At 48.0% G+C, this 24,716-nt stretch overlaps 1 protein-coding gene across 1 annotated transcript; it reads left to right on the top strand.

The window, feature by feature from the left end:
* Positions 1 to 3,669: 3,669 nt before the first annotated feature.
* Positions 3,670 to 24,716, top strand: LOC130489598 (sodium-dependent neutral amino acid transporter B(0)AT2-like). Its single transcript, XM_056863359.1, is given in 12 exon segments — positions 3,670 to 3,865; positions 4,969 to 5,126; positions 6,040 to 6,166; positions 6,887 to 7,062; positions 8,740 to 8,850; positions 10,618 to 10,859; positions 12,847 to 13,027; positions 14,562 to 14,763; positions 17,925 to 18,084; positions 21,931 to 21,949; positions 21,951 to 22,097; positions 24,416 to 24,716. Coding segments are annotated over 12 exon segments (1,989 nt in total). The 3' UTR covers positions 24,686 to 24,716.

Genomic DNA, 24,716 nt, shown 5'->3' on the forward strand with positions numbered 1-24,716 from the left:
TTGGACAGCAGGGGAGTATTGGTGGTAGAAAGGGCTGTCAACTTGCAGCTAACTTATGGTGACCCTGTAGGCCGGGTTTTTAAGGCAAGACAGGAACAGAGGTGGTTTGGCATTGCCTGCCTCTGCATAGTGACCCTGGATTTCCTTGGAGGACTTCCATCCAAGTACTGACCAGGGCTGACCCTGCTTAACTACCAAGCTCTGACCAGATTGGGCTAGCCTGGGCCATCCAGGTGAAGGCAAGCAAACAATACCGTTTTCCCCTATGTGGGAAAAAAATCACTGCAAACAGAAAATTAGCTCACCTAGGAGAAAGCTTCTAAACTAGCTTATTTTCTCCCTAGTGGTCACTTACACTGAGGTACTAGTTTAATACTTGCAGGCTTTCATGTGACAGCCTGTGTTTGTTGAGTACGTGGAAGGGGGGAGAGACTGTGGGCAATGTTCCCACACTGCACCACTATTTAAACACCAGTGTCGTTGTGGTGTGTGGTTTAGGGCGGGGTAGCTCCAGTTTTTAGGGAGTAGCGGATGATGGGAATTGAAGATAGGAAGAATATTTCTGCAATGCAACAGAGGACTTGTCCCGAGGGCCTCTGTGTTGGTGTGGTTGTAACGGCTGAGTGAAAGTGCCATATTTCCCATACAGTATTTCCCCACACAGCCAGGTAAGTTGCAGGGAATCAGGAATTTCTTGCAGTGTGCAACTATTTTGTACTTGTACTTTGGAACACCAAGCGTTGCATTTTCAGAATGTATAATGCAGAATATAATCTCTGGGGCAGTCCTAAGAGTGTAATTGAGTTTCATATCCAACCTCCATGTGGGGCCTTGAGATTTCCCTAGAATCACAACTGATCTCCAGACAACAGACATCCATTCCTCTGGAGAAAATGGACTCTAAGGAATTATACCCACTGGGGTCCTTCCCCTCCCCAGACAACCCCCCCCCCAAAATCTCCAGGAACATCCCAACCCAGACTTGGCAACCCTATACCTTTGCTGGGAGTAGGGGTGCCAACCTCCAGGTAGTAGCTGGAGATCTCCTGCTATTCCAACTGATCTCCGGCCGATAAGAGCTCAGTTCACCTGGAGGAAATGGCCGCTTTGGCATTTGGACTCTATGGCATTGAAGTCCCTCCCTTCCCCAAACCCCACCCTCCTCAAGCTCCACCCCAAAAACCTCCCACCAGTTGAGAAGAGTGACCTGGCAACCCTAGCTGGGAGGCCTGTATTTGTACTGAAGTTTGCAAAATTATATCAGTTGGACTGATTTAGACATATGTTATATTATAGGATTGGTTACTTGTACTATTTGGTGATGTACACTGTTTTGTAGTTGGTTAATACACTATAGATCATTTAAAAAGTTGGGCAATTTTCTGCTGTTATTTATTTCAACACACGTTGCTGCAGGCTGACCGTTTGTGTTGCCAGTACCCAGAGGTTGGCAACCCTAGCTTGGATTCAGCAAGCTTTATTCTTGGGCAACTTGCAAGCAGATACTCCTGTGTGAAATAGTTCACTGGTAACATATTGTGGGCAGAGAAGTGGCAGTCTTAATTGCCGCCGAGGAAACTTGAGTGAATAGAAAACCTATAAGTACAAAGGTTGAGTCCAGAAACTGAGCTTCAGAGGGCCAGGAGGGAGGGATCCATAAAATCGGTTGGTTCGCTGACCAGCAATCCCTGGCCTCCTCTTGTTTCGTTGCGCATTTCTGCAGCTTCCTATTTAAGCCGAACTTCACGGCCGCTTTGATATGACGGCAGCACCTGTGGCAGGCTGGAGGCACGTCATATGGTAAGGCTGAAGGACTGGGCTGAAGGAGTTGCGGTGTTGGAAATATGGGAAACTGCAAGAGGGAAGGGTGAGGCAATAAGGGGTGGTGTATGCAGAGGAGGAGGAGGAGAAGAAGAAGTTGTCTTTTATGTGCCAACTTTCTCTACCACTTAAGGGAGACTCAAACTGGCTTAAAATCTCCTTCCCTTCCCCTTCCCACAACAGACACCCTGTGAGGTAGGGCTGTTGAAAAAAAATTCGGTACAGTTCGGCTTCGGCAAAATTCGGCCCTTTTAAATTTGGGCCGTGCCAAAGTCCAAACTCCCCCGCTTTGGATCCCCGAAATTCGGGAGAGATCCGGAGTTCGGGGGAAAATTCGGGCCCTCCGCGGGCCTTCACGGGGCTTCCCTGAAGGCGCGCGGGGGGCTCTTTAAACAGATCTGCGCCTTCCAGCTGGAAGGCGCAGATCTGTTTAAAGGGCCCCCTGCGCGCCTTCAGGGAAGCCCCCTGAAGGCACGCGGGGGGAACCCTGAATCTGCCGAATTTATTAGCCGAACCCCCGAAGTCGGCGAATTCGGCTCCCCCGTTTCCCACCTTTTTTTGAGTTTGGTTAGTCCCGAACTAAAAACCGCCGAATTGGGGAAAATTCGGCTGTTTTTCGACAGCCCTACTATGAGGTAGGTAGGGCGGAGAGAGCTCTTAAGAGAGCTGTAACTTGCCCAAGGTTATCCAGCTGGCTTCGCGTATAGGAGTGGAGAAACAAATCCAGTTCAAGGCAAGTGAGAAGCAGAGGTGGTTTGCCATTGCGTTCCTCTGCAGAGTCTTCCTCGGTGGTCCCCCTTCCAAGTGCTGACACTGCTTAGCTTCCAAGGTAAGGCTATACCATGTTGCATTCCTTCCAGATTAGAAGTGGTTACTGTCACATAAAAGGCCAACTTTTGAATGGGTTGACCAATTGGAGCTTGTCCATCTTCAGAGTTCATGAAGGGGACAGGCTGTGTGGTAGCCATGAGGGTTTGCCCAAAGGCTCTGAGCCTGAAGGATGCACAGAGAGAATGTGAAAGGGGAAGATTTAAAGGGAAAGAGGAAGTACGAAAATAAACCTGGGTGGGAGGAGGGCAAGTATAGGTCAGTTTGGGATATGGCAACTTCACATTCTCAGCCACCCAGCAGTTCGGAAGTCCCCTGGCCAGTGAAAAAGGCCAGAGTGAATGACACTCCCTGGACAATCATGGTCAGAAGGCAGTGGGGAGGGGAGCTCTTTCTCGGGCCCATGGCTGGGTCCAAGTTTTTCTTATCCAGTGTAACCTCCCAGTGGCCCTTGGGTCTCTGGCTGACGATGGGGGCCAGAATGACCTCTCCTGCAGTATAGAGAAGGAGCTGTAGCTCAGTGGTAGAGCATCCACTTTGTGTGCAGAAGATCCCAAGTTCAATCCCTGGAATGTCCAGTTAAACAACATTTAGGTGTTTGGGAAAGGCTTGTCTCTGCTGGAGAGACAGTGAGCTCGGCCTCTTTTTTCATGTCTTTCCAGACTCAGATCCCCTGCCATAGAGAGGGATCAGCAAGTGCGGCTGAGTGTGTTTCACAGTGTGGACAGCTCATTCATCATATTGGAGGCTTGCATTTTACACACGTGTGACTGTTTTTAATCTAAGGGTCCGTATCAAAAAATTGACCCGCTGGCTGTGATTCAATGTGAGCGTATGACAGAGCAGTTTCAACTGCTCACAAGAATATGTGCTAGCATGGGCAGTTGTTAATGTGCAAACCTGAGCCATGCACACTGACAAATGTATTACTGTCTGAATGTGCAAGAGTGATAGGACCTCACCTAGCTTCATTAAGGGTTTTTTGTGTGTGTGTGTGTGTGCTGCTCGTCTCCTCCATAGATGGAAAAATCTGAAGTAGACCTAGAATCTGCAGCAAACCACCAAGGCGAATCCAATGTGGAACTGCTTCTGGATGATCCCGCTGCCCGGCCTGCCTGGGGATCCAAGGTCCAATATATCCTAGCCCAAGTTGGTTTTTCTGTGGGGCTTGGCAACGTTTGGCGGTTCCCCTACCTCTGCCATCAAAATGGGGGAGGTGAGTGGAAAGGGGCAATTCTGATGTGTTCAAGACGGGGGGAGAGTTCTTTGCTAGCAGGATGCCTGTACCCTTAACAGATCTCTGGTCACTTGGAGGGAATCTTTATTCACCATAGGCAAATAAAGGAAGCAGCTATTCATGACCCTGCCTTGTAATAACGGTGCATGCTGTTCCTTATGATAGGGTCCAGTCCATTCATATGAAGAACTTGAGACTGCGGCACTCAGTCTTTCAGAGTAGCAAGTACAGAAAGAAGAGGATGGTTATGATGGTTCCCCAACACCCCCCCTCCAGACATATAAATGTATATAGATTTGTTCTGACCTAGCCTAGGAAGCTGAGAAACTGAAAAAGCCTTCATTGGTATATGTCTGAAGATGGCACACGAGAGGCTGATATGAATTCTCAACGTATAAACTGTTTCATTTTACTCTTACGGGGAAATGGTCACGTCAGGCTGTCAGGGAGATTTCAAGTTTAAACTTGGCAGGTGAAAAGCCAGCAGGAAAGAGGGGAACTTCCTACAACTATATACAATAGATAGTTTGTTCTGCCAACAGGTGTTTGTAACTCTTGAGAGAGATCACTTGGCTGTCGCTCCTTAGATATACAGGCATAAGGTTATTTGACACAAAATTTCTAAAGTCTGTGGAGGCAGGAACATACACACAGGTTCCAATTTTCCTTCTTTGACACTTGATAGGGACCACCCCCTTTTCCTTGGAGCTATTTCCCTCAGGGAAGCATTACCGGTGTCGCTTCTTTATCTCAGGATCCTCCTCCATCCCACATTCCTCTCCTTCTTCCACTCTCTAGCGGCCAACCTCTTACTGTGTCTCTCAACTGTCAGACTTTCTGGTCAACAGCAGAATTCTTTTTTTAACCCCCTGTCAATCAGGATTCTCAGATAGGTATATGGCATTGGCAGTTAGTTGTCCATCACAGTGGTCTTCAGTTCTGCAGGATGGAGAGGTGGTAAAACCAGGCTCCCCTTACTGTTAAATTATTACTGATTCAAAGGAATAGGTGATTTGAGAGAGACCAGAGTCTGTTGTGAGGGGAATGCTTGCGCCCGAATCTGACTGTCTCTTCCTGCACAGGAGCTTTCCTGCTGTTGTATTTGCTGCTCCTCATCGTCATTGGGATCCCGCTTTTGTTCCTGGAGCTGGCGGCCGGACAGATTATCCGCCGGGGAAGCACTGGGGTCTGGAAGCACATCAGCCCCCGCCTAATAGGCTTCGGCTTTGTCAGCTGCATGGTGAGTGTTCAGTGGCTGTGTTTGGACATATAAAGCAGTGGTTGGCAGCTGGCAGCCTGCAGATCATAACCTGCCCATGGGGGGGGGGGGATTACTAGCTTCTATGGTGAAAAGGATTGCCTTTTCCTTGTTCTCCTCCTCCTTTTGGTCTGTATGTGTTCCCCATATGTAATAGCTTCCGCCACCTGTACGTATGCTGGTAGCTGGAAGAGGGGGCTCAGTGGTTTTGCACTTGCTTGACATGCAAAAGGTCGCAGGTTCAATCCCCAGCATCTCCAGTTAAAGGAATCCAGTAGTTGGGGATGAGAAAGCCATAGCCTGTGACTCTGCAGAGTGGTTGCCAGTCAGAGCAGACAAGCCTGAGCGTGATAGGCCCATGGTCTGACTCAGCGGAAGGCAGCTTCACATGAATTGGAGGGAGAGGAACTTGGTCTCTTAACCCTGCTGTCAAACTAATGTGGTCCTCCAGTGCATTGTGGACTTCTGGAGCACATGGATGCAGTTAATTTCCCATCCAATATCCTCAGTGCATGCATGTTAAACATTTCTGCACCTTGCCGTCACCACCACCCACCTTTGCTTGGGGCTCTGATTAGGAGGGGCTGTGGCTCCATGGTAGAGCATCTGCTTGGCATGCAGAAGGTCCCAGGTTCAATCCCCAGCATCTCCAGCTAAAGAGACTAGGCAAGTGGGTGATGTGAAAGACCTCTGCCTGAGACCCTGGAGAGCTGCAGCTGGTCTGAGTAGACAGTACTGACTTTGATGGACCAAGGGTCTGATTCAGTAGAAGGCAGCTTCATATGTTCCTATGTTCATGATCCTGTCCAAATAACAGCCCCCTCCCCGGGGGGCAACTACCTCAATGCCCTGCGTGGTTGTGGAGGTACTAATTTTTCTTTCTCCTTCCCTGTAGATATGTGCCTTTGTCTCACTGTATTATAACGTCATAATTGCATGGAGCCTTTACTACCTGGGCAAATCCTTCCAGTTTCCCTTGCCCTGGGAAAGTTGCCCAGAAGTCTCCAACCAAATGGAAGAAGGTTAGTAAAGACTGGCAGATGAATGGCACGCATGGTCTCTTCTGCCTGTGTTTGGGATTGCAGATTTCACTGGATGAAAAATCCATTTTCCATGGATCATCACTAAGACCCTCACATTGCTGTCTCTGTTTTCTCATTCACTTACTTACTACTTTTGTAGTCCACCTTTCTCAATGAGGCTCAAAGCGGGCTATATAATTGAAGAAGAAGAAACGTTGGTTTTTATATGCCGACTTTCTCTACCACTTAAGGGAGAATCAAACCGGTTTCCAATCACCTTCCGTTCCCCTCCCCACAACAGACACCCTGTGAGGTAGGTGAGGCTGAGAGAGGGTGACTAGCCCAAGATCACCCAGCTGGCTTTGTGTGTAGGAGTGGGGAAACAAATCCAGTTCACCAGATTAGCCTCCGCCGCTCGTGTGGAGGAGTGGAGAATCAAACCCGGTTCTCCAGATCAGACTCCACTGCTCCAAACCAACACTCTTCACCACTACACCACACTGGCTCTTGAGACAATGTAATAATAAGAGTGGTAAAATAAATACAACAGCAGTGCAACAAAAGTGAATTGCAAAATTAGATAAACCATGCAATGGTGTCATAGGTACAATGAACAAAGCAAAACCACCCCAAATTTCGTAGGCGTTCACTGTGTTGCCTTGTTCCATATATTCAAAAGCCCTCCTGAACAATCCCTGTGACCTTTTGTTCTATTCTTAGAAATGGAGTGTACCCAGAGTTCTCCCACCACCTACTTCTGGTACCGTAACACCCTGAATGTGACTGGCTCAATCGAGGAGAGTGGAGGCTTCAACCCAGCTCTTGTCAGCTGCCTCTTCGCCGCTTGGGCCATGGTGTGTCTGGCCATGATCAAAGGCATCAAATCCTCTGGAAAGGTTCTGACCTTTGTGGTTTTCTTCCCTCTTACACACAGGGACTCCCTGCTTGACCAGTAATAATTACGACTGTCGGCTGGTGACCAAATTTCTTTACTGGACTACGGGTATTAGTAAACTGAAAATCAATGTGTGGTGTTGACATAATCCCTAAATGGGGGCATTCTTTGGTGGCATTGGAAGAAACACAAGAAACGGGAGTCCGTGCTTTTTTTAAAAAATTAAAATTAAAAAGCAAACCAAATAAACGCAAGAGTTTAAAACACATCTCTCTATCTACACCAGTGGGGTATAGTGGTTAAGAGTGGTGGTTTGGAGCGGTGGAGTTTGATCTGGAGAACCGAGTTTGATTCCGCACTCCTCCACATGAGTGGTGGAAGCTAATCAAGTCAACCAGGTTGGTTCCCCCACTCCTCCACATGAAGCCTGCTGGGTGACCTTGGGCTAGTTACAGCTCTCTCAGACCCACCTACCTCACAGGGTGTCTGTTGTGGGAAGGGGAAGGGAAGGTGATTGTAAGCCGGTTTGATTCTCCCTGAAGTGGTAGAGAAAGTCGGCATATAAAAACCAACTCTTCTTCTTCAATTTTCTTAAGCCTGTTCGACAGGATTGTGGTAAATATTTTAGAGTCAAAATTCAACAATGTTGTTGGTCTATAGGAAGTGGTTAAGGTTTGGTCTTTCCCTGTTTTAGGGATAACTATCAGTTTTCCTTCCCTCCAGGTTTGTAGCAATTTCCCCACTCTACTGATTTCATGAATTGTATTCAGTAAAAGCATGCCTACAGTATCATTAAATGTTTTGCAATATTCAGCTGTGAAATCAACTAAACCTGGGGCTTTATCCCCCCGCCCGGCTTTTATTACTTCATGGATTTCCTGGATCATAATGCTAGCATCTAACCCTTGTTTATCTTCTACCAATACCCTCAGAAGGCTGACCCTCTTTAGCAAGTTTTGAATATCTTTTTTAACTGGCTATTGTGAGAAGTAGATAATGGGAGTTCATTAACCAAGCTGATTAAAAAGGATCCTTTTAGTATTTTCACAGTATTTTCACCCCCCGGGGAAAAACTTCAAGGACAACTGTTCTTTTAAATCTCAGCCCTTTGTGTTTTCATCAGCTAGAGTCCAGTGGTTCCCAAACTTTTTGGGCCACCACTCCCTTGGTTCCACAAATGCAACCCCAGCACCCCCAACCCTATCCAACAACACAGTTGAAGGGGCCTACCTGTACCACCCCCTGCTGTCCCCTTCCCTCTTAGTGCCCCCCTAGGTAATCCCATCACCCCCCAGGGGTGGAATTGCCCACTTTGGGAACCACTAAGTTAGACCTTTAGCAACATAGGGATTTCTAAGCTAGTGGCTCCAGTTAGTTATTGAGTAGGCTCTGGGATAGCATTGTGGGGTTGAGATGCAGTTGAGTGTGGGGTAGGATGGCTGTGGATTCTCTTCTCTCCCACCTACCCCCACCCCCCAAAAAGTGGGGGAAAACCCCATGGAATCAAGTGGAATGTTGTGTGACCAATTCCATATTAGTCACCTGGGTCGCACGTGTGATTTGAGAAAGGAAATGACAGGCAGCGTGGGAAGTCTAAAGGGGCCATTTTGCACTGATGATTCTTCTGAAAGCTAACATGATTCCCCATTTCTTGTCCATGTTCTCAATCCCGCTGCAGGTTCTGTATTTCACTGCGCTGTTCCCCTACGTGGTTCTCTTTTGCTTCCTCGTGCGGGCACTGCTGCTAGAAGGAGCAATGGATGGAATCAAGATCATGTTCACGCCCAAGGTGAGAGAGCATGACCTGTTCCTGTCCGAGCCCTCCCTCCCTTCCCACAAGCAGATTTCCCCCTCCTTTCCCTTTTTGGCACAGCAGGTACGTCCACCCCCATGTGAAAGCAAAACTTGGTTAGATCTAATGAGACTTCACAAAACCTCTGCATAGTGGTTTGAGAATTCGACTGCAAATACGAAGAAGAAGAAGAAGAAGAGTTGGTTTTAATATGCGACTTTCTCTCCCACTTAAGGAAGAATCAGACTGGCTTACGATCACCTTCCCTTCCTCTCCCCACAACAGACACCCTGTGAGGTAGGTGGGGCTGAGAGAGCTGTGACTAGCCCAAGGTCACCCAACTGGCTTCGTGCACAGGAGCTGGGAAACAAATCCAGTTCACCAGATTAGCCTCCGCAGCTCATGTGGAGGAGTGGGGAATCAAACCTGGTTCTCCAGATCAGAGTCCACCGCTCCAAACCACCACTCTTAACCAGTACACCACGCTGGCTCTCTCTCAATAGACCTACCCTTTTGTTTTTGTTTTAATTCATATAGGCCTTTTATGCAAGGTCTGTTTCCAGCGTGGAGAAGTGGTTAAGAGCGGTGGTTTGGAGAGGTGGTCTCTGATCTGCAGAATCAGGTTGATTACCCACTCCTCCACATGAGCGGTGGACGCTAATCTGGTGAACTGGATTTGTTTCCCCACTCCGACACACGAAGCCAGCTGGGTGACCTTGGGCTAGTCACACTCTCTCAGCCCCACCTACCTCACAGGGTGTCTGTTGTGGGGAGAGGAAGGGAAGGTGATCGTAAGCCAGTCTGATTCTTCCTTAAGTGGGAGAGAAAGTCGCATATTAAAACCAACTCTTCTTCTTCTATTGTATATTTATTTTAAAATTGTTGTAGTGAATGATGATACAATGTACTGATAAGAACCTGATTTTTAAGTTCTCACTTTCCCTCTGTGTAATAAGGCAACAGATCCATGTTTCTGTAAAATAGATCTTTATCCTCTGAACCTCCACCCCCCGGACCTTCTGTAAATATTAAAAAAGGTAAAGGTCCCCTGTGCAAGCACCAGGTCATTCCTGACCCATGGGGTGACGTCACATCCCGACATTTACTAGGCAGACTTTGTTTATGGGGCGGTTTGCCAGTGCCTTATGGGCCAGGTCTGCCTTTCCTGGGAAGGAAGGAGTTTTTCTTGGACATCACCCCATGTCCCTTCTTCCCTCCTGGCTGCCTCAGCTTCCTTTCTTTAGGCATCATCAGAGTTGACTGGGGAGTCTTCTTCAGTCCTGGGCCTATATAAGACCTACCCCCCCATCCAGGCCTTGTGAGGGTAAAGGTAAAGGTCCCCTGTGCAAGCACCAGGTCATTCCTGTCCCATGGGGTGACGTCACATCCCAACATTTACTAGGCAGGCTTTGTGTATGGGGTGGTTTGCCAGTGCCTTCCCCAGTCATCTTCCCTTTACCCCTAGCAAGCTGGGTACTCATTTTACCGACCTCGGAAGAATGGAAGGCTGAGTCAACCTTGAGCCAGCTACCTGAAACCAACTTCCGTTGGGATCGAACTCAGGTCATGAGCAGAGCTTGGACTGCAGTACTGCAGCTTACCACTCTAACGCCACGGGGCTCCTTCTGTAAATATTACAATTTAAAAATAAGAAGTTTAAAAGGGGTGGGTGGGATGCATGTGTTGTTACCCTTTTCTGAGGTGCCCATCAGCCCCTGTGGGGAATTCCCTGTGTGACCATCTGCTCCCCACTCGCCCCCACAGCTGTCCATCTGGGGCGACATTCAGGTTTGGTACCAAGCGGCCACCCAGGTGTTCTTTGCGCTAGGACTGGGCTTCGGCACCATCATCGCCTACTCCAGCTACAACCCGCGAGACAACAACTGCCACATCGACGGGCTGCTGGTCTCCATTATCAACTTCCTCACCTCGGTGCTGGCCATGCTGGTTGTGTTTGCTGTACTGGGCATCCGTGCCAACATCATCGCACAAGCTTGCGTGGAAAGGTTAGCGGCTTCCCTGCCGATTCCCACTCCTGTTTTGTTTGTCCCAGCAGTTGATGACTCAGCTCTACATGAACAGGGCCTCCAAAAAGGGTCATGCAATCCTATCATAGAATCATAGAGTTAGAAGGGACCACCAGGGTCATCTAATCCAACTCCCTACACAATGCAGGAAATTCACAACTACTTCCCCCACACACCCCCAACGACCCCTACTGCATGCCCAGAAGGTGGCCAAGATGCCCTTCCTCTCATGATCTGCCTAAGGTCATAGAATCAGCATTGCTGACAGATGGCCATCTAGCCTCTGCTTGAAAACCTCCAGGGAAGGAGAACTTACCACCTCTTGAGGAAGCCTGTTCCACTGAGGAACCTCTCTAACTGTTAGAAATTTCTTCCTAATGTCTAGATGGAAACTCTTTTGCTTTAATTTCAACCTGTTGGTTCTGCTCCGACTTCCCGGGGCACAGAAAACAACTCAGCACCCTCCTCCATATGACAGCCCTTCAAGTACTTGAAGATAGTTATCATATCCCCTCTCAATTTCCTCCTATTCAGGCTAAACATACCCAGCTCCTTCAACCTTTCCTCATAGGACTTGTTCCTGCTTCCTCTCACCTCCTCAACCACGCAACAAGGTTGTTGCTTATTTCCACTTTTGTTCCGCATGAACCAGTAACTTGTGCTTAGCTGCTACACAAGCAAGGTTTCCCAATTCTGAATTTCCGCTCCAATTTGGAATCCTGATTGGCAGGACAACTTAAGAAGGATGTGACTCTGTTTAGGATTGCACTGTAAGGCTTCTTCCGCACACATTGGATAATGTGCTTTCAGGGCACTTTAGCAATCATTTGCAAGTGGATTTTCCTGTGTGAAATCCTCTTGCGAACGGTCACTCAAGTGGGTTGAAAGTGCATTCAACATGTGTGAAAGCAGCTGACTTTATTGGCTGCCTTCTGACCTCCTGATCTTTGGTTTGTTGCAATGAACAATCCTGGGAATCCTTGGGCCTGAAAGAAAGATCCGATCGGCACATTCAGTAGCGGTGTGGCAGAGGAGAACAGCTTTGGTACGAAGAACAAAATGTGTTATAAAGATTGAGGGCTCAGAGCCTCTTACATCAGGGGAAGGCACTACTGTTAGGAGAACCAACCCAGAGGATCCAATCCCAAGACTTTATGTGTGTGTAAAGTGGTGCCAAGTCGCAGCCAATTTCTGGCAACTCAGTAGGGGTTTCAAGGCAAGAAGCTACCAGGTGGCTTGCCATTGCCTGCCCCTGCATAGCAACCCTGGTATTTCATGGCAATCTAGCAACAACAAAAAAAGGGGGGGGGGACCCTTAACCCTATAAAACTAGAATAAGGTACCCAAAAGGCAAGGAGTCAACATGAAAACTCGGGGCTAATATTGATACAATTGTTTTTGTGAATACTATCTAGTAAATGTAATGGAAACACAAAATAAACAAACTCAACTTGCATGTAGCCCTGTTCTAGCCTCTATGTATCTGTGCTGAACATGCCACATAAACAGAAAAACACCAAATTACAACAGTCTGACAATATGTACAGCTGTGATAGTGTTTGTATATATTGTCAGACTGTTGTAATTTGGTGTTTTTCTGTTTATTTGGCATGTTCAGCACAGATACATAGAGGCTAGAACAGGGCTACATGCAAGTTGAGTTTGTTTATTTTGTGTTTCCTTTACATTTACTTACATTCACAAAATCTATTGTATCAATATTAGCCCTGGGTTTTCAAGTTGACTTCTTCTTGCCTTTTGGGTACCTTTTTCCATGGCGATCTCCCATCGAAGGGCCGATCCTGCTTAGATTCTGAGATCTGGCAAGATCAAACTAGCCTGGGCCATCCAGGTCAGGGCCCTCCCAGGACTTTAGGGTAGGCAAAATCACTCCCATTTTTTCCCCCTGCAGGAACACAAGACTTCTGCCCCCCACCCCACTTCCAACGTTTTGTTGTTTTTCTAGCAAAATAGACCTCCTGCGTCATCTGCAGTTCAATGGCTCTCTCGCCACTGAACCCCTTCCCGCTGGGAATGTCTCGACTGCTCAGTACAGCGCCTGGTATCAAGGGCTCCCAAATGAGACGGAGAAGTGGTTGCTGGAGTTGGGGATCGGGGACTGTCGTGTGGAGGACGAGATGAACAAGGTGATTGGGGCGGGGGGGGGGTGCCCCGGAAGCATTGGCTGGTACCTAGCCTGCATCACTCACGATTCACCAATCCAAATACAGTTTACCAGTCAGGTACGGTGACCTGTCTCAGTTCTGATCTGAGTGCTGTGAAAAGGCAGTATCCGCACAGTGGAGGTGATGTTTCATGGGAAGACAGAGAGCCAGCGTGTGGTGTAATGGTCAGCGTGTTTGACTAGGAGACCCAGGTTCGAATCCACACTCTGGGATGAGGCTTCCTGGGTGGCTCTGGGCCCGTCTGAAAGTCTAACCCAAAGCTTCTTAAACTGTGGGTCGCGACCCCATATGGGGTCACGTAACTAAATGTGGGGGTCGGGAAAAATTTGGCAAATTTGGTTTCTTTATGATTTATTATCAGTAAATGTTTGATTTATATACCTATTTTATATACCTAAATACCAGGGGTCGTGTAAAAATTTCTCGGGCGAAAAGGGGTAGCGAGTGGAAAAGGTTTAAGAAGCCATGGTCTAACCTACCTCACAGGAGATAAGATGGAGGTGGAGCGAACAGTGTTTTAAGCCACTTTGGGTCCCTACTACGGAGAAAAGCAGGATATAAATATATAAATTACCAAAAAAAATTGGCTGGTAGTGTGGCACATAACTGGACGTTCTTTGTTCAAAAAACCGGGAATATCCTCCGGAGCGGAGCAAATAGCCCTATTCTTCCCATTGTAAGTCACTACGCACCCCTAGTAACAGCACAGGGCTGAGAGTACAGATAAGATAGTAGGCTTCACTCTGTACCAACACTAGGTTTGTGGGTCTTCCAGCTGTTGTCCTGGAGCAGCACAACCCCCCAACAACGGGTTACCCGGCAGCCATTCATAAAGCATTTCTTCTGTTCGGTTTCAACTTGCTGCATTGCCAACCTGAGTAAATAATTCACAGGTTCATCATTATGTCTTCACTGTGGCCTTCCATAGGGACTGCGTAAGTAAGCCACGGAGATGAGACCACTGGCTTCTAGAAGTTTCAGCATTGGGCGTGAAGGCAACTGGCTCCCGGCTCAAGAGGGAGGAAGGGAGGAGCGCACCAGCAACGCTGAAACTTCTAGAAGCTAGAGAAGTCTCATCTCTGCGGCTGGCCTGCGCGGTCCCCATGCACAGTAGACACTCGATAAACAAGAACATAAGAAAGGCCCTGCTGGATCAAGTCCAGCAGTGTGTTCACACAGTGGGCAACCAGGTGCCTCTAGAAAGCCCACAAACAAGATGACTGCAGCAGCACCATCCTGCCTGTGTTCCACAGCACCTAATACAATAGGCATGCTCCTCTGATCCTGGAGAGAATAGGTATGCGTCATGACTAATATCCATTTTGACTTAAACCCATGAATAGCCCTCTCCTCCATGAACATGTCCACTCCCCTCTTAAAGCCTTCCAAGTTGGCAGCCATCACCACATCCTGGGGCAGGAGTTCCACAATTTAATGATGAATGACAGTTACAGGTACGTGCAACCTTGTTTTCTCCATCTGTTTCTCGCCACAGGGTGTGGAAGGCACAGGCCTGGCGTTCATCGTTTTCACCGAGGCCATGACCCTCTTCCCTCTGGCCCCCTTCTGGTCCGTGCTGTTCTTTTTCATGCTGCTGAACTTAGGGCTGAGCTCCATGCTCAGAAACATGCAAGGGATGATCACTCCTTTGGTAGACAACTTCCAGAGCCTCCACAAGCGACGGACCCTCTTCACAGGTAAAACGGATCCCAGGTAGAACGGGGTGTGGTTGCAGGGAACAGCATCCCAAGTGGGACCCAGTGCCTGAGCTAGGGTAGCCAGGTCCCCCTAAGTCATTGGTGGGTAGGGTTGCCAACCTCCAGGTAGTAGATGGAGTTCTCCTGCTATTACAACTGATCTCCAGCCAATAGAGATCAGTCCCCCTGGAGTAAATGGCCGCTTTGGCAATTGGACTCTATGGCATTGAAGTTCCTCCCCTCCCAAACCCCACCCTCCTCAGGCTCCACCCCAAAACCTTCCCACCGGTGCCAAAGAGGGACCTGGCAACCTTATCGGTGGGAGATTTGGGGTGGTGGCGATTTGCAAGCGCAAAGCATGCGCACGCCAGACAACGTGATCTATGCCTCTTCTCTCTCCCTCTCCTGAGTTCAAAGTGGCCCAGCCCAGAATTTGAACCCCCCTCCCCATCGGTGTAAGCTGTGGGAGGGCCGAGGTTGGTGCTTCCAGTCTGGGGCGTGACCATAATGAGAGGCAAGGTTGGTCAGGGCTGATCTCTTAGACCATCAGTCATTTATTATTACAGCCAAAGGCCAACATAAAATATACTTAAAATATACATCCTATATTAAAATTATACAACTTCCACTTACAGCATCGCAGTCATACCAGTTAGTCTGAAGGTTTTCCCATACTGTCTTTGTTCTTCATAAATGTCTTCCGTTTCCAGCAAACATGGGAGCAAAATTTTGCTACAGAATATGAGATATAGCTCACCCTATCTTCCTGTAGATATTCTACCAAGGAGGCCTCAGAGGCGTGAGAGTGTACAAACTGAGATAGGAGGGGAGTGATTAAACGATTTCTGGCATCGTTATAATGTTGACAATGAAGCAAAATATGTGCTAGTGTCTCCACCGTATCCATGGGACAAGAACATTTGTGTGTCTCCCTTGGGCAATGGAGAAACCTTCCTGAGAGTATAGCAGATGGAAAAGCATCAAATCGGGCCCTAGAAAAGGCCCATCTTAGAATCATAGAGTTGGAAGGGACCGCCAGGGTCATCTAGTCCAATCCCCTACCCAATGCAGGAATTTCACAACTACCTCCCCCACACCCACCCAGTGACCCCTACTCCATGCCCAGAAGATGGCCAAGATGCCCTCCCTCTCATGAACTGCCTAAGTTAATAAAATCAGCATTGCTGACAGATAGCCATCTAGTCTCAGCTTAAAAACCTCCAGGGAAGGAGCACTTGCCACCTCCCGAGGAAGCCTGTTCCACTGCAGAACCACTCTAACAGTTAGAAATTTCTTCCTGATGTCTAGATGGCTTCTATGTCATCCAAGAACCTGGGGTGGGAAGGATGAAACAGCCTTATGGGTAAGGTCTGCCTTTCCTGCCTTACCTGCGAAGGAAGGAGTTTTTTTTGGGCTTCACCCCATGTCCCTTCTTCCTTCCTGGTTGCCTCAGCTCTCTTTCTTTAGGTTCCACCAGAGTTGACCAGGGAGTCCTCCTCAGCCCTGGGCCTATATAAGGCCTACCCCCCTTCCAGGCCTTGTGAGGGTACTCAGTCTTTTTTGGTTCTTGTTGCCATTGGTGACCACCCCAATGTTCCAGCTGGCTGTGTCCCCCTTCCTGGGGTGGGACAGACTCTTGAGGCACCCTCCAGGGCCATGAAGCAACTGACCAATGGCATCTCCGGGCTGAGGAAAGGGCTTGCTGTCATCTAGCTGCAGTGGCCAGGGCCCGCCCTCCAGCTGACTGGTGGAGAAGCTGATGCAGGCAGTCTACCGATAGCCAGGCAGGCAACCTCTGGACACATAGAACCATAGAATCATAAAGTTGGAAGGGACCGCCAGGGTCATCTAGTCCAACTCCCTGAACAATGCAGGAGAATTACAACTACCTCCCCCACCCCACCCCCAGTTACTCCTACTCCATGCCCAGAAGATGACCAAGGTGCCCTCCCTCTCGTCATCTGCCTAAGGTCATAGAATCAGCATTGCTGACAGATCTAGCCTCTGCTTAAAAGCCTCCAGGGAAGGAGAGCTTACCACCTCCCGAGGAAGCCTGTTTTACTGAGGAACCACTCTAATAGTTACAAAAATTTTCCTGATGTCTAGACAGAAACTCTTTTGATTTAATTTCAACCCGTTGGTTCTGGTCCGACCTTCTGGGGCAACAGAAAACAATTCGGCACCCTCCTCTATATGACAGCCCTTCAAGTACTTGAAGATGGTTATCATGTCCCCTCTCAGTCCTCTCTTCAGGCTAAACATACCCAGCTCCTTCAACCTTTCCTCATAGGACTTGGTCTCCAGACCCCTCACCATCTTTGTTGCCCTCCTCTGGACACGTTCCAGCTTGTCTACATCTTTCTGAAACTGAGGTGCCCAAAACTGAACACAATACTCTAGGTGAGGTCTAACCAGAGCAGAGTAAAGCAATACCATCACTTCACCTGATCTGGACACTATACTTCTGTTGATGCAGCCCAAGATTGCATTTGCATTAAGATTGCATCTTACTGTTGTAGAAGTAATTGAGGTTAGATAAGGGTCTGAGTAGTTGCCTTTCCATTACCTGAGGTTTTTAAAGTAGTTAGGGAGAAGAGCATTGCCATTTTGAAACTCAATATCAGTGAGACGTTGATGGACCATAGACTTGGCTTTCTTCAGTCCCAACTCTATCAGGTTTTGTGGATCAAGACCAATTGTAAATAATTTTTTAATGATCCTATCAGACCATGATAGGTTATGGTACTGCAGATAAAAATTGTGTTAATAGCCCAGTTGTATTTAAGTGGATTTTTAACCAATTATTGATAGCATTAATCCAAATCTTAGTTTCAATCCTATGCAGACCAGCCTCACGTCTCAGAACCACATTGGGAGTACATTTGGGTGCATTGAACAGGGCCCTCAGGAATTTTGATTGGACTCTTTCTAGTATTGTGAAGTTGGTGGGCTTCCTAGAGGCACCTGGTTGGCCACTGTGTGAACAGACCGTTGGACTTGATGGGCCTTGGTCTGATCCAGCAGGGCCGTTCTTATGTTCTTATGTTCAGGCTGGAGCCCCAGTGTTTTCTTTCCACATTCCTTGTGTTTCTGGTTGACGGTGGGGTCTCTGCTGTCCAGTCCACTGACGTGGGGCCTCTTCTCCTTTCCTTTCCCCGCAGTGCTGTGTTGTGTAGTTGGATTCCTCTTGGGCCTGCTTTTTGTTCAGCGCTCGGGAAGCTACTTCGTGGCCATGTTTGATTCCTACTCCGCCACTTTGCCCCTCCTGATTGTCGTGGCCGGGGAAGCTTTTGCCGTGGCCTGGATCTATGGGGCCGACAAGTATGTTTCTACTCTGCCTCCTATCTGTGTCTAAGCATCTGCCAGTTTGACCTTTCTGTTTTGGTACGTAGAGTATCTACTAGGGTTCCAATTTGCCCACCATAACCAAGCTGCCTACTAGGGTTTCCAACCAACCTCCAGGTACTAGCTGGAGATCTCCTGCTATTACAACTGATCTACAGCCAATAGAGATCAGTTCCCCTGGAGAAAATGGCCGCTTTGGCAGTTGGACTCTGTGGCTTTGAAGTCCCTCCCCTCCAAAACCCCACCTTCCTCAGGCTCCGCCCCAAAAACCTCCTGCCAGTGGCGAAGAGGGCCCTGGCAACCCTACTGCCCACCTCCCCTCAGCTGGGTGACGGGTGGAAGCAGGCCAGCTGAAGGTGGAGCAGCGATCCATGCGCACGCCACAATGATATCACTTCCAGGTTTACCTCGGAAACGCATCGCAACGGGGACGCTCTAGCACTCTCCAACAAAAACTCTGTGGTTTCCATAGAGTTTTGGAGGGACAGTGCTAGAGAGTTCCACATGATGCCAGCACGTCCGGGGTAAACCTGGAAGTGATGTCATCGTGCTACGTGTGCGGATCACCACCCTCAGCCCTGCCCCCACGAAGTTCCTTCTGGTGGCGAGGGGGGAGACCTGTCAACCCTAGTATCTGCACAGTTGCCTCAGAGTGTGTCAGACGTCTTTGTCTTTCCATTTGATACCCTACTGACCATCTTTTCTCTGTTGTTTCAGTGGCAGAATACATGCCTTGTGTGCAGAAGGTCTTAGGTTCAGTCCCCAGTAGGGTTGCCAGCTCCGGGTTGGGAAATACCTGGAGGTTTGGGGGGTGGAGCCTGAGGAGGGCAGGGTGAGGGGAGGAGCTTCAGTGGGATATAATGCCATAGAATTTACCTTCCAAAGTGGCCATTTTTTCCAGTTGAACGTATCTCTATCAGCTGGAGATCAGCTGTAATAGCGAGAGATCTCCAGCCACCACCTGGAGGCTGGCAACCCTAACCCCAGCATCTCCCGTGATATGGGATCTCAATAGGGTTGACAGGTTTCTCTTCGCCACCGGCGGGAGGTTTTTGGGGCAGAGCCTGCGGAGGGAAGGGTTTGGGAGGGGAGGGTCTTCAATGCCATAGAGTCCAATTTCCAAAGCGGCCATTTTCTCCAGGTGAACAGATCTCTGTCGGCTGGAGATCAGTTGTGATAGCAGGAGACCTCCAGCTAGTGCCTGGAGGTTGGCAACCCGAGATCTCAAGCAATAAGGGCTGGGAGAAGCCTCTGCTTTTGACCCTGAAGAGGCGCTCCTGGCCAGGAGCACCGGTGGTCTCCCTCTGTATAAGGCAGCCTCATATAGCTTTTGGGGAGGGACTTTGTCTTAGCTTCCAAGCATCTGCTTTGCATGGAGGAAGTCCCAGGTTTGGTCCATGCAGCGCCCGTTAAAGCACTCAAGGTAGGGAGTGCTGGGAAAGACCCTTCTCTGGCTGGGAGCCAGGAGAACCATTGGTAGTTAGAGAAGGTAGAAGTGAGCTAGATGGACCAATGGTCTGACTCTGTATAAGTGTCCAGAGGTTGCCTGCCTGGCTCTCGGTAGGCTGCCTGCATCAGCGTCTGCACCCATCAGCCGGAAGGCAGAAGTGGGATAAAGCCAACTGGAATTTTGGGGTGGTCACCATGGCAACAAGGTAGGGTTGCTAGGTCCCTCTTCCCCATCAGCGGGAGATTTTAGGGGCTGGCCACTAAAGATTTAGCGAAATCTTTTGCTGTTGTAGCAAAATCCTTGTCTTCTGTGGAGTCTCTTTTTAATCGAATGAACTGACTATAAGGCAAACTATTTTTTAAATGTGAGGGATGAAAGGAGCCATAATTTAATAATGTATTTTTGTATGGGTGTACTGCTATTTTAGATTTTTCATTAATATACACCTCCATGTCTAAAAATGGAACCATAGTAGTTGAAGCATTCCCAGTAAATTTTGTTGTTATGACAATTATTCAACCAATGCATAAATTGTGTGTACAGTGAGGGGAAAAAGTATTTGATCCCCTGGTGAATTTGCCCGTTTGCCCTCTGACGAAGAAATGACCAGTCCATAATTCTAATGGTAGGTCTATTGTAGCTGTGAGAGACAGAATAACAACAGGAAAACCCCCAGAAACCCAGAAGACAAAAGTCAGAGATTGATGTGCATTATAATGAGTGAAATAAGTATTTGATCCCTTTGCAAAAGATGACTTAGTACTTGGTGGCAAAACCCTTGTTGGCAATTACAGAGGTCAGACGTTTCTTGTAGGTGGCCACCAGGTTTGCACACATCTCAGGAGGTATTTTGTCCCACTCCTCTTTGTAGATCCTTTCCAAGTCAGTAAGATTTCGAGGCTGATGTGTAGCTACTCGAACCTTCAGCTCTCCACAGATTTTCGATGGGATTAAGGTCTGGAGACTGGCTAGGCCACTCCAGGACCTTAATGTGCTTCTTCTTGAGCTACTCCTTTGTTGCCTTGGCTGTGTGTTTTGGGTCATTGTCATGCTGGAATACCCATCCTGGACCCATGGAAGGAGGTGCTCACCCAAGATTTGACGATACATGGTCCCGTCCATCGTCCCTTCAATGCGGTGAAGGTGTCCTGTCCCCTAAGCAGGAAAACACCCCCAAAGCATAATATGTCCCCCTCCATGTTTGACAGTGGGGATGGTGTTCTTGGGGTCGTAGGCAGCATTCCTCCTCCTCCAAACACGGCGAGTTGAGTTGATGTCAAAGGGCTCGATTTTGGTCTCATCTGACCACAACTCTTTCACCCAGTTCTCCTCTGGGTCATTCAGATGTGCATTGGCAAACTGCAGACGGGCCTGTACATGTGCTGTCTTGAGCAAGGGGACCTTGCGGGCGCTGCAAGATCTCAGTCCTTCACGGCGTAGTGTGTTACCAACTGTTTTCATGGTGACTATGGTCCCAGCTGCCCTGAGATCATTGACAAGTTCCCCCCGTGTAGTTCTGGGCTGCTTCATCACCGATCTCATGATCATTGCAACTCCACGAGATGAGATCTTGCATGGAGCCCCAGACTGAGGGAGGTTGACAGTTAGGGTTAGGGTTAGGGTTGTCACCTTCTCACCAAGCTGCTTGGCAATAGTCTTGTAGCCCAGTCCAGCCTTGTGCAGGTCTACAATCTTGTCCCTGACATCCTTGGACAGCTCTTTTGTCTTGGTCATGGTGGCTAGTTTGGAATCTGATGGATTGATTGCTTCTGTCGACAGCAGAACCCTAACCCTAACCTGGCTGGTTGATAGGGGATCAAATACTTATTTTACTCATTATAATGCACATCAGTCTCTGACTTTTGTCTTCTGGGTTTCTGGGGTTTTCCTGTTGTTATTCTGTCTCTCACAGCTACAATAAACCTACCACTAAAATTATGGACTGGTCATTTCTTCGTCAGAGGGCAAACAGGCAAATTTAGCAGGGGATCAAATACTTTTTTCCCCTCACTGTATGTATTTTGATCTTGAATAATGATAAAAATATCATCTATAAAACAAAAAATGTGTGTATGTGTTGTTTGAAAATTTCAGTATTGTAAATAAACTGGTTTTTTTTAAAAAAAATCATAAATATATTGGCTGTTGAAGGGGCATAGGAAGAGCCCATAGAAACACCCTTCACCTGTATATAGGCCCAGGGCTGAGGAGGACTCCCCGGTGAACTCTGGTAGCGCCTAAAGAAAGGGAGCTGATTGCAGCCAGGAGAGAAGAAGGGACACAGGGTGAAGCCCACAAAAACTCCTTCCTTCCCAGGTAAGGCAGGAAAGGCAGACCTGCCCTATAAGGCTGTTCCATCCTTCTCACACCAGGTTCTTGGACGACATAGAAGCCAGCCGTGCTGGACTGGCGGCCGTGGCGCATCTACAGCTACATGTGGCGCTTCGTTAGCCTGGCATCGATGTTGTGCCTGCTGCTGGCAAGCCTGGTGCGCCTGTGTTTGAGTCGCCCGACCTACCAGGCCTGGAACAAGAAAGAGGTAAGCTACCCCACCCCACCCTGCAGCCTTATCCATGCAAATGTGTCTTGGTCAGACCACTTTTCTGCCCTGCTGCTCACTACGGAATAGGAATGTGGAATTAGCACAAAGAGATGGGTGTAGCCCATCTTTGCTGCCTCCCCACTTTGCTTTTAAAGATATGGGGTACAGAAAAGAAAAGGGAAGAAAAAGGGGATCCACCCTACTCATAACTCCGGAGGGAGAAATAAATGCTATTTACATTTTATTTACATTCTTAACTTGTACTAGTATACTCTTACTACAAGACTATGTGCTAATCCTCATTTTATACTTAAATGCTTGATTTCCTGTTGATTGCCTTCAATATATTACTTAAGATATCAATGTAACTCAGAGAAAGAGGGATCGATAGACGATTAGAACAGTAAAATCAAATCCGTTTCCAACTTACGCTTATCTTATATCTATTTCATTAAATAATACTTATATTTAATTTTCAATATACTCTGTCTTGTTTTTCTCTTTTAGTTCTGTCTTTCTTAGTGCTGATACTACCACTGACAAAAATTTCTGGGGGATTTCTTGGGATCATTCACAGGTTTTCTCGGGAGCATTCTCTAATTCCAAACAGAGCTTAGGAAGTTTCCAGGTAAAGTTGCTATACACACAGGATAGTTCAGCGACAGTTGCGGTTTGCAAAGTAGCTGCGTTCTTGGTCCTGCAGACTTAAAAGCAATTAGAAGAAGAGGAAGAAGAAGAGTTGGTTTTTATATGCAGACTCTCTCTGCCGTTTAAGGGAGAATCAAACCGGCTTACAATCACCTTCCCTCCCCCTCCCCACAACAGACACCCTATGAGGTAGGTGAGGCTGAGAGAGCTGTGACTAGCCCAAGGTCACCCAGCTGGCTTTGTGTGTAGGAGTGGGGAAACAAATCCAGTTCACCAGATTAGCCTCCACCGCTCATGTGGCAAATCCAAGGCAAAACCTCCCATGCATAAATGGCCCAATTGGATTTGCTGCTCTCTAGATGCACATTTTCCCCATTCAAATTCTCAAAACTCAACACTGGCCATGTATGCATGGGAGATTTTGCCTTGGATTTGCCACTCTCTAGATGCACATTTCCCCCATCTGAGTTCTCAAAACTCTGCATGGGGTCTGATTGTTGAGTTTTGAGAATTTAGATGGGGAAAATGTGCATCTAAAGAGTGGCAAATCCAAGGCAAAATCTCCCATGCATAAATGGCCTATATGTTTCGATTGTGGGATTTCAGTGCGGCTGCACAGGAGGAGATTGAGACTGGGAAGGGCAGCCATGAAGGAGCTAGAAAAGATTCTGAAGTGTAAGGGAAAAGCCATTCAGAGGGGGCAACCAACCTGGATTATTGAATAGCTAGCAGCAAAATCTGGAACCAGAGGTTGAAAGAAGGATGGGGAGGAGAACCCTGTCAAATTTGAAATGCCGGTGTGAAGGTTTAACTGATGAAGGGTTTGTACAGCGACAGAAGCCTTAGTGTGGTCATCTTTAGTTGGCATTAAAGCACTTACAGAGAAGATCCCAGAAACAAAGCTGAACTGTCAACATACATTTCCCATGCTTAGAAGCAATACATTGCAAACAAACAAACAAAAAAACCTCTGTTGGCTGTTTTGCGAGCATATTTTGCTACTTGAGCTACAAAACTAAAGGGAACGCTGGAAGAGAGTTGCCTCATCCCCCCCCCCACCGCCCCGCTAAACTCTACATTTCTACAGAAATGTGTAATTTGCTAACATTCTGCTTTTATTGGCAAGGAGGTCTCTTTTGAATTTTGGCCTGGTGTTAAAGAACGTCATCTCTGGCCCTTAAACAACATATAGTACTGAATGTAAAACACACCTTTCATTGTTTTTTTCACAACAACTGTGAGAGGTAGATGAAGAAGAGTTGGTTTTTATAGGCCAACTTTCTCTACCACTTAAGGAAGAATCAAACGGGCTTACAATTGCCTTCCCTTCCCCACAACAGACACCCTGTGAGTTAGGTGGGGCTGAGAGGGTGGGACTAGCCCAAGGTCACCCAGCTGGCTTCGTGTGTAGGAGTGGGGAAACAAATCCAGTTCACCAGATTAGCCTCCCCGCTCATGTGGAGGAGTGGGGAATCAAACCCAGTCCTCCAGATTAGGGTCCACCGCTCCAAACCACTGCTCTTATCCACTACACCACGCTGGCTCTCCCATTTAATGAAGCATTTCATGAAACAATAATCTAATACAAGCAGTGCTGAACCACAGATCTGTATACCACATCTCATAGAATGGCTCCGTTAATTTTGATTGTTGGTGTCTCTTGGCAGGCAGATAAGCAGCAACTGGAGTACCCGCCCTGGGCTCTGGGCCTTCTCATAAGCCTCATTGTTGTGGCCGCCCTTCCCATCCCGATCATGTTTGTCCGGCAGTTATTGATAGAATGGTTGGCGCAGCGAGACGGCAAGTCTGCTCTGGAAGCAGCATCTCTCCCCCCTGAGGAAGAAGATGAAGAGGAAGAAAGAGAGAGCCCAGCTGATCCCGATCACCAAAGTAATGGGTACCTGCCTGTTCAGACAGAAGACAGGCAGGACCTCTAGCTGGGATGTACCCTATACTGAACGCAACCCA

The sequence above is a fragment of the Euleptes europaea genome, chromosome 18, assembly GCF_029931775.1.
Source record: "Euleptes europaea isolate rEulEur1 chromosome 18, rEulEur1.hap1, whole genome shotgun sequence".
Taxonomy (NCBI): Eukaryota; Metazoa; Chordata; class Lepidosauria; order Squamata; family Sphaerodactylidae; genus Euleptes; species Euleptes europaea.